The 10,090-nt window shown below is 39.7% G+C and overlaps 1 protein-coding gene across 1 annotated transcript; it reads right to left on the bottom strand.

The window, feature by feature from the left end:
• Positions 1 to 757: 757 nt before the first annotated feature.
• Positions 758 to 8,799, bottom strand: LOC124777636. The gene is made up of 3 exons (XM_047253111.1): positions 8,758 to 8,799; positions 3,646 to 3,870; positions 758 to 1,179 (listed from the first exon to the last, which is right to left on the bottom strand). The coding sequence occupies exons 1-3, from the start codon at positions 8,783 to 8,785 to the stop codon at positions 1,118 to 1,120; spliced, it is 315 nt and encodes a 104-aa protein (XP_047109067.1). The 5' UTR covers positions 8,786 to 8,799; the 3' UTR covers positions 758 to 1,117.
• Positions 8,800 to 10,090: the final 1,291 nt, after the last annotated feature.

Genomic DNA, 10,090 nt, shown 5'->3' with positions numbered 1-10,090 from the left:
CTTCATCATGGCAACGACAGAGCATTTACAAGCGCTGCGACAGGTGTAACAAACCGACACATTGTATACGAGGTCACAGATCATCTTCCATATACCCCGACTATGCCCCATCCGCCCGTCATCTTTTTCCAAAACTCGATGAAAACTTTTAGAGGGTTTCACTTTGATGGTGATGAAGATGTGCAAGTAGAAGTAATGTTGTGGCCCCTTGAACAAAGTCAAACATTCTACAGTGAGGGTATCAAGAAACGTTTCTCTTGTTTGGATAAACATAGTGACAGGAAGAATAAGAATGTAGAGTGTTAATAAAGTTTATTTTATTTAAAAAGCTTAATAAGTTTTCACATATAAAAATTCGGAGGCATTACTTTTCGGCACGCACCTTTACTTACGCTTCAGTCGACAAGACCTAGTAATTGCGACGGTACACGGTCGCTTTTACTACTTCGATAATGCGAAAACGCATCTTGGCGTGATATTTCAAATAGCTTGCAATAAATTTGTATAGAACCGTGAGATATGACACCATTTCCTCTGGATTAGAAATGTTTCACGTTTTTCCCATGCCACGTAAGGTCCAGCCGAGGCGTCTATCGTATGTCTTTGCTGTGGCCGCCGGTGTCCTCGTGGCAGTCAGTGTGTTAGGGTTGGATTTGGATATTGGGAATTTAGGAGGTCAGCGTGGATAACGGATGAAATGCATTTGATGTTATTAATGACAAGCCGTAGTTTCTCAATAATTACGTTAACCTGTAGGTACAGAAATATATTCTACCGTTTAATATAACAGTTGACGTCATGAAACTACACTTTTCTTGCGTCGGCACACAACTGTTTGGGAAACAACAGAAACATAAAAAGAATACAAATGCACTGTTTTTAATACTAATCTTTACAGTAATGATATTTACTGCCTGTCGTGAAGTAATTAGTAACTGACACAGAATAGGATGTGTAGATTCCACTGTTTATGTTTAAATAAATGTGTCAAGTTCTGACACTCTTGCAGTTTCTAGGCTCCTCTGGAAACAGCAGATGTCTTCAGTCAGCAGGTCAGCCATTTAGTCTCCACTCCCTCGCAGACCATTCAAGCTGAGGCAACGGACTGGCAATACTCCTAGTTCCTGGGACAATCTGACAGGTATGGTTTACACTGACTCTTTGGTTTCACCACGTAAACTGCAACGAAGACAAATGCGCTTTAGTAAAGATAGGAAGTACAAAAATAACATAGCAGTTTAATTTTACTAGTAAAAAGACAGTGGTAAGCCTTCACCCTTTTTACATAGCACGAATTTCACTGTCAGCATTGTGGCAAGATTATGTTATGGTCGTGTATCAGAGATAATTTGGGGTCACACAGTGTGCTATGTTACAGGGTTCCTATCCTTACTGGTACTATAGCAGACAGTTGGAAGATTGACGACGCGAATAAACCTGACTGATAGCGTATTGAAAGTTTAAGGATGTCACTAGAACCACGTTCCTCTAGGAGGGTAATGCTCCTGGCGTGCGAAGCATTCAGTGAGCAACACATGTATCCTGTGACGAGGCAAATGACGATAATCTGAGGGACCTCGGTTTCATTTGCTGAGAACTGATCTGGCAATCCCTGAGTGTGTGATTTGGAAATGGTCAGCATCGCTGGTCTCCAGTAACCGTAAAACTGTGTCGTACTTGAGACCATGTTAACAGTAGAACGATCCAACGTGACTGGATGAAATGCGTTTACTCTGTCCTTCGTGTACAGGTCAGGAACGGTATTCCACCGTCTGATCGTTCACCCAACCCATAACGAACATCCTTTTGTTGCAAAAAGAAATAGAAAAATCAGTCATCTTGACAGTGATGGCAGCTACTGACAACAAAATTTACACTCTTGACAGTTTAATTAACAAGAATGTTATGTAAACACTAATGCTTATCATTAAGGAAGGACTCAGTGAGAGAATACCATATGATACGGAACAGAAAGAATTCAAGAAATTATTATTTACTAAGGTTAAAGCCCAGATCATAAATTGACCAAAAATAACATTTTTCCTAGAAGAGGGTTGTAGCCCTATCGAGCTGTAAGTTTGCGGTGACTACAATGTAACTCGGCAATGAGATGTTAACGTCATTTCTCTCTTGTACTCTTGCAATAGTAGTACGCATACTAAGCGCTACTAGGTTGTTTTAAAGAACGATGTAAAGTTTAAAAGTTTTACGGTAGGAAGTATTAGTCAGAAGTCGGAGTGAAGTAAAATCATCTTTACCGTTTAGACAGATAACGGGATAGTTGATTGCTGAATCGTGATGGGACTTAGCCTTCGCTATACTTAATAGTCACGAACATCAAAGGACACAGATACTCATCGCTGACATAAATTCAATTATTAGACTTGAATAGACAACAGATAAATGCAATCACAAAGAATTTACAATTGCGCCGTGCTGTCAGAACCGTCGTCAAAATCAGAACTGCGGATGCTAAACGACCCAATCACCCTGTAGAAGCACTGAATGAATCAGGTATCTTTCCCCATCACTCAGAATGCCAAGTTTGGAGAGCGCAAGTTCACCAAAATGTTAATTGTTTTGAGACAGACCAAAAGTTTGTAGTAGTGAGACCTTTCATTTTCCCAAACTCTAGAAGAGTCACATTTTGTTAGAATTTGAAAAATTATTCTCTTGAAATTGCGCCCATGATACTCCGCACGATCTCTGTGAAGTTATGGACTTCAGCTTTGTGCGAGATGCGAGCCCGCCTTCTGTTTAATAATACTATGGTGCCTGGGGCTGGAGCATTTCGGTCGGCTCATGGTGAGTTTTAATCGTGATATTCTGCTAGGACACGATGAGCAATTTCACAGTATAAGCTGAGCTCTTCTGAAAGCTTCGATAGAAGGTGCGTTTTCCTTAACTACTGTTCTCGGTGACTGCAATGTATCAGCCTGCTTACAACAGTGGCCACCAAAAGACAAGCTAGAGAATGTCGTGTCTGTGTAGTAACAAACTTACTATACATGTAGATTTTACCGCTTGTTTTCTAGACATTTCCATCTAAAGATTCATTATTTAACATTCATGTACTCACGTGCTAACCAACACGCGTGCAGGCAGAACTTCTAACTCAGTGGAAATCTTAACTAGTACTACGCTTAATTAACGTGCTTTTATCAGGTTCTTTATTCAACCTTCACTGACTCCTGATTAAAATGTGAGGCATGCTGCTATTTATAAATTCCTGAAATTTGGGACATTTTTTGCAATGGTTATACGGTTGATTGTAGTACGGTGTGTGATAGTCTATAAGTAGATTATATTTCGCTCCGACATTACATTGTAGACGTGTCACTAAAACAGTGAATGAGTCTGTGCCCTACTTTAATGCCTACATGATGTTTTAAGGGGAAAGAAAATTACTGTAAAAGGTGGACTAAATATGCACAGCAAATTGCTCTGAATGGTTTTGGTGAAGAACCATGAAAAGTTGCAATTTCGTAATTTCGGCGAGGCAAGGGTAGCCACTGTTCATTGATGATTTGATTTCACTCATATTTTCACTTTCGCTGTGGAACCCTGCGCGAATTTTAATGCTGAACAAACTGGTTTTATCTTGTCAATTTTGAACAGAAAACAGTTCTGTTCAAAGTAACTTACCTTTCGGTAGTTGGTTGTAGCAAGAATACAGCTTCAACGAATTAGCATACAAGTAGAACCTGTTGTCTGCTGCGACACAAATGGTATCATCATCTTCCGTGTAGGACGACCTCCCCAGAAATCTATTCTCAGCCGTGATATTTCCGGTGCTTAGATTCTCATTCCCGATGTTGGCGGTGGTCGACTCTTCTGGTTGTCCGTGGACCTCCGCCAGTGCTACCAGTGCTGTAAAAGTCAGTGAACCTAATTACAGATCGCCATTTCGTCTAATGGCTGCTAGTGAAACTCTCCCACTTAGCACTGCAACACTACTGAATGCTACATAGGTGTTATTTTAACAGTCCGCTCTTCCGAGAAAATAAAGAAGAACGAGTCAACAGCGACATGCACGCTATGCTCATGTCGGACAAGCTCTCGTAATTAATTTCGTGTTCCAATAAACAAATACAGTGGTTTTTCAAGTTCTTGTTGGTCTGATATTATCACACAATTAAATTGACAATATTACTTCTTTCCTTAATTACGTTTGGGAAGGTTTGCTTTTCTTGTAAGGCTCTCCCTCACTAAATGGTAGCCAGATATTTGGCTGATAAAGTTAGGTTCTTAATTGGTTTTGACATCAAACAGCCCACTCTACCCTTAGTCGTAAGGAATAAAAAGTATTACAGAGCAGGAAGCCTTCCTCGTTACGATCATGTAGCTGGGGTTTCGCTGAAAAGCACACATATCTCCAAGTGGATGGCTCTGTAAAGTCTTTTGCTCCTCATCAAGATACTGAACGTACCCCATTAAATTATTGTCCCTGTTCGTCCTCTGAAATCCCGTGATGGAGATGATTAGTATTTGTTTGTTTTTCTTTTACATTCAAACTAAATTTAGAGGCAAAGACGTGACAGCCTTGAATGGAATGTCTCACATAACTTCTTGTGATGTTCCGCATATTGTACGATGGGAGACATCAGAGTCCTTTCACTATCTACGTTAAGTCCAAGATACTAGTACATACACGGTTCCGTCACAGTAATGTGACCACCGCCTTTGTTCGACATCAGCGCCAGATAACAACTCAATGAAGGTAGGGCGCAGCATTGACAGTGGAGGCTACATAAAGATCATCAGGGAGCCGCGGGGGACAGTGAAGTCGGTGTCATAATGCGGAAACGAAGCTATTTATCTGACGTCCAAAGGGGTATGATTATTGCCTTTCGGGGCAAGAGTGGATGCACGTCTCAGTTTGTAAACTGTTCAAGTGTCACCCTGCTTAAAGTGAACTGTGCCTGGTAAAACTGCCCTATCGAAAACTGACACCATGACCAGTGGGGCAGAATGGGCCATAGATGAAAGGAGTGAGAGACAGGTGCGGGTATGTGTACGCATGAAAAGGCATGCAACAGTTGAGGGAAAGACGCCCCAGATGAACCAAAAGGACTACCAACAATGTCTGCTCAACAACCATCCAGCAAAAGTTCCTATTTACCGCTGTCCACAGCAGGTGCCACATTCGTACGCTCACGTCGACTGCTGTTCACCGGCGACGAAGGGTTCAATTTTTACTCCAATACCTGAACCGGACCTGCTTTGAGCGGCCGTTTTAGGCGAAAGACGTTTTATGCTCGATCGGGTATAAGTCGGGTGGCGTGTACGGCGTGAAACATCTCAGGGCAAACAACCTGCAATCAGTGAGGGAGCGTTATGGTCTGAGGAATGTATTCGTGTCGGTTATTCTTCGTAATGGAAGGCATAATTGATCTAAACTAGTTTGCGTTTGTGCTTGGGGACCGTGTCCACCCATCCGTACAGTTAAATGTTCTTCGGCACGATGGCATCTACCAAGAAGACTATGTATCCTCTCACTGTCGGATCTGTAGTACCCTCTTAGAGTAAACGTAAACAGAAGATCGCATGGGAAAAATCATTGAATAACCCAACGCAGGCAAATGATCTAATCCTTATGTTGCTTCCAACAACACTCTAAGGTGAAGTAAAATCGCGGAAACTATCGTCCTAAGTCAGCAAAATATAATTAGTGCAGTAACTTTTTTGTTACATAAATAAAGCTGGAGTACTCTTTTCACCATTCCTACAAGAGGTGTTGCGTGCGCATTCCAGTACGTATCACATTTTAGCGACATGCTTCTTTATTTCTCAAGTGTAAAAGGATTGCAACACCAGTCACTAACTCTCAAAATACATATAGCTATTAAATGATAGAGCCATTCGATTAAAACTGATGTGACAGGCAGGATTTGTATGAGACGGTACTTGGCAATTTTTATCACAAATGCCATATGCTCATTTCACTTCATATCTGACAAGTATCTCCAACATTTTATTTACAGAAGTGACTAATAGGGAATTCTCTTAAATGGAACAGACTTATAGTTCGCGTATCAGTTATTATGAACGAGAAGATCAGTGATCATAGGGCTGTTACTAATTCAACGGCTATTGGTATCAGTAGAACGTTACTGGATGTAGGAAAGATTTCCCCCTCGGAAGAAATATCAGGAATTGAACTGCAGTGTATTTCAGCTGTCAAGATCGAATATCCAGCTCCTTTAGTGACGAGGGTGTGAAACACAGAATGGTCAACTCCACGAGTTGCAAACGGCATCTTAGTCCTGTATGTGGGGAGTAAGGTTTCAGAGAAATCCAAAGACCGTCACAGTTCGAGTGATACGTTACTAAGTTTCTGTCAAAACATTTAGAGCTTCAGTACAGGTTTAAAGGACTTCGGAGCCTTGTTAAAAGCAAAACCTAAAAGCAGCCTTGAGATTTAAATTAAACAATCACTAGTCGATGTGACCAAAAATCTTAAAATGTATTGGTACAATATATACATCTACTTCATTTATTAAGTCACTCTTTGAGCGTACTGGAACCCTCGCAACAAATCACGGAGATAAGGTAGAATTACTGATTTCGCTTTTCGGAAACTGTTTCACCACACAAGGATGTTTCGCTGAGTTGTCTTATAAGACCCATCTAGTCGACATTGACGTAACTGATCGAGCAATAGAAACTAAAACCGCTCAATAGTGGAAATGTATCCGGATCTGAGAAGATGTCTTTAAGGCCCTATTCACAACTTTCTCCCGCTCCAGCAAAAGTAAATCGTAATTCGAAAGAGAGGCAAAGCATTCCAAGCGACTCAAAAAAAGCACACATGATTGAATGCTTAACTCGTTGTCGTTGCAGAATAAATGAACCCCGGAAGACGGAAGTCTCCTCCATAAGAAACCAAACTGATTCAACAAACAGAAGTCTTGTGGTACTCATCAACTAGGAATCACAGTATGGGCAATGTCGCCGACATCGAAGCCTCGCTCCTTGAAATATTCCGAACAATATTGGATACAGCTCCGAATTGTCATTTAGTGGACAACGTACGAGAATACCGAAAGGTAAAGTATAAGTGAGGGAGCACACGTGTATGTGCGTAGTACATGGTCGCAAGAAGGTTTTTAGAGTTAATTAAAAATCATTGTGGCCCAGGTTTATTCAAGTTGATCGCTATCAGAAAGAGACTACTGTCTATATTGAATTTCATAAAAAGCATTATATCGTACCGCTAGCAACTCACTGCAAAGTAAGATCAATCCAGTAATTTTATAGTTGTGTTATACGCAAGCCACTACAGTAGGAGCTTTCTTGGAACATTAGATTGGTTTAGTCGAACCATCAACGTAGTCCAATCCTCTCATCATAACTTCCAAGAAAACCATAATGGAAAAATATAGGTAAAAGAAAAAGGAACCGTTTAATTGACAACTCATTTTCAATCAAGTAGTCATTGTAATAGAAAGCTGTGGTAACTATGGTTCTTCATGTGGTGCAGCACTGCTATGATAACGCAGACAATCAGTTGAAACGAAATGTGATATAAGCGCAATACATGTTTGAGTGACAAAAGTATACTGGCTGTCTTGTAGCCAAAATAATTTTATGATTTTATGTTGTGTTCTGTAAATGACATATCTCTTCATAACATTACTACTGGCAATAGGTTGTAGCCTTGAAGGAAAGTTTATACGGCACCACTCGAATAGAATCAGATAAGGAATTAATTACTTTCTGTTACGACTAAAGATGTTTTCAGAGAGGCAGCATTATCGTGAATTGCGCGACGCAATACCGTATCTATGAAGTGTTGCGAGTCACAATTAAAATTTTTATTAAAAATATTTCATCACAGATTTTCCGTCTTTGGAGTTCATTTAACGCTTCTTCTTTTACATCTAAGCTCAGGCGTGACCTTCGTTGTCCAGCATTTGCGTGAATTAAGTGTAATTAGCTATTTACCAGAAGCAAAAAAATGGCTCTGAGCACAATGGGACTTAACATCTATGGTCATCAGTCCCCTAGAACTTAGAACTACTTAAACCTAACTAACCTAAGGACATCACACAACACCCAGCCATCACGAGGCAGAGAAAATCAATGACCCCGCCAGGAAGCGAACCCGGGAACCCGGGCGTGGGAAGCGATTATCAGAAGCAGCTTTCAATCGTTCTGGAGATGAAAAACCTTTTATTCTGATTTCTAAATTCATTCATACAACTTTGTGATACATAATTACGGCTTTCTACAGTAAGACAGCCGTTCGTTGCCTTTCTTTTTCTTTCTTTTTTTTTACATTTATAAGGTGGTTGTACACGGAAAATACTCGTGCAATAGCGATCGGGTTGTAACTGCCTAAATTCCATCGTGAAGCATCGATCTTCAAGTTAGATGCTTTGTTTCTATTTATTGTGCAACAGTTATATACACAGGAGAGTATATGTGAGTATTTTCTTATGATACAAGAGTGTAATGTGGTCTAAGTGCTTTACTCAGTTGCTTACTGCACTCTGCTGATGATTCGATATAGCAAACAGCTTACAGTAGACGAGATAAGCTTCACAGTAGCGAAGATTAAAAAGTTCTCATTCGGAATAAGATATGCATTTTAAAGTCTACTGGAAACTTTTTTTTTCTTTCCGCTATACAACCATCTTTCAATACATGGATATAGCATTCCACACGGATCAATACATGAGAAATAATGTAAAATGGAGTTAAGAAAAAAACGTTTATCGTGAATGAAAGATAATAAATTCTACCAATACTAACCAGCAACAAGCAACAAAGCAGCCTTCATTGTACTCGACAAAAACTACTACTGCTCTCTGCGTTATATTTTCATTTATATATGTTTAGACACCCAATGGCATCATCGAATGTTATCGTTAAGTTCCCTCCTGATTTTCCGTTCCGTGAACTGTGGATGCAGCAGCTAGCAGTAGACTGACTTTCCTTGTACTTGGAAGGATCTGTGATCGTTCGCTGTGTCATACGTATTATCAGCATTACAACTACAGCATTCAGTAAAACTGGTTGCCATACTGGGTCTTTTGATTTGCTTTTTTCTTCCTTTCTTTTTTTTTTCGCGTTGTGTGTTATTGTAGTAGAGACGAAGAAACGAAAAGACAGGTGTCCAGGGAAATTAACTGCCAAGGCTCAGCAACACAATTGAGTTGTTATTTTCACACACGTCTTAGGGGCAGTACTTGTCAAATCCGCAATTAGAAGACAAATTTCTACAGAAGCGATTTTCTAGAAATTGCTGATAATACTTATTAACATTAGTACAACTCAATTTAGGCACATGCTGGAAAGGAATATTTTTTTTCTCAATAAAGCAGCATTTGTAATTTTATCGAGATCTACACCTTTAAGTCCTGTATAATACATTAAATATATTTGAAATATCTGGTTAATTCTTACGTTACAGATTCTTATTCCTAGTTATACATATATTTATGCGGGAGATTAAATGTGGGAGCACTATATCCTATGGGCACGTAAAATTCCGCTCCTTAAAAAATCATTTTGCGTGTAAAGAAGAACCAAATGACGCCTTCTGTAGACACTGGCCGTCATACGAAAGAGTAGATGAGCATTATTTGTTAGGATTGAGTCTAGCTACACAATTCAAAACGGAAATGGCAAATATGTGGTACAGCTCTAGAGAAAGGGCGCGTAACGTCTCGTAGGAAAGACATCCTATATAAAGTACTGACGGTTTCCGAATACTGCGTTGGCTGTGCACCTTAATAAGTAATAATATAACACAAGACAATGTTGTGACTTGGAAAATGCATTTTAAAATGCAGAAAAGACTGGAGCATATAAAAAGTGGATAAGAAATAAGGAAATAATTTAAAGATCAAATATCCAGGCGGCTAGAAGCGAAATTGTGTAAATTGTTTCGAATTACAACCTTGTCCCTCACCTTTCTGTTAGAGGGAATGTCACACAAGGTACGACTTACAGAGAAAGAGTCGATGCTTCACATATCACTAACAGCTCCACATAGGTACACATACGTACTTAACATGAGAAATGTTTAATTGCTTTGGGTTTTAGTATTAATGACATATTAGTTATATATGTAGTACATTCT

Source organism: Schistocerca piceifrons, chromosome 2 (genome assembly GCF_021461385.2).
Source record: "Schistocerca piceifrons isolate TAMUIC-IGC-003096 chromosome 2, iqSchPice1.1, whole genome shotgun sequence".
In the NCBI taxonomy this organism is placed as follows: Eukaryota; Metazoa; Arthropoda; class Insecta; order Orthoptera; family Acrididae; genus Schistocerca; species Schistocerca piceifrons.
Note: the sequence above shows the minus strand (reverse complement) of the source record. Positions and strands in the feature narration are given on the sequence as shown.

Bases quoted from the DNA above. Each gene is read 5' to 3' on its own strand.
- LOC124777636 (XM_047253111.1), bottom strand. From the start codon at position 8,785: ATGAAGGCTGCTTTGTTGCTTGTTGCTG. The intron at 3,871-8,757 runs GTTAGTATTGGT...TGACTTTTACAG, and splicing joins TGCTTTGTTGCTTGTTGCTG to CACTGGTAGCACTGGCGGAG. The intron at 1,180-3,645 runs GTAAGTTACTTT...TCTTCGTTGCAG, and splicing joins CTACAACCAACTACCGAAAG to TTTACGTGGTGAAACCAAAG.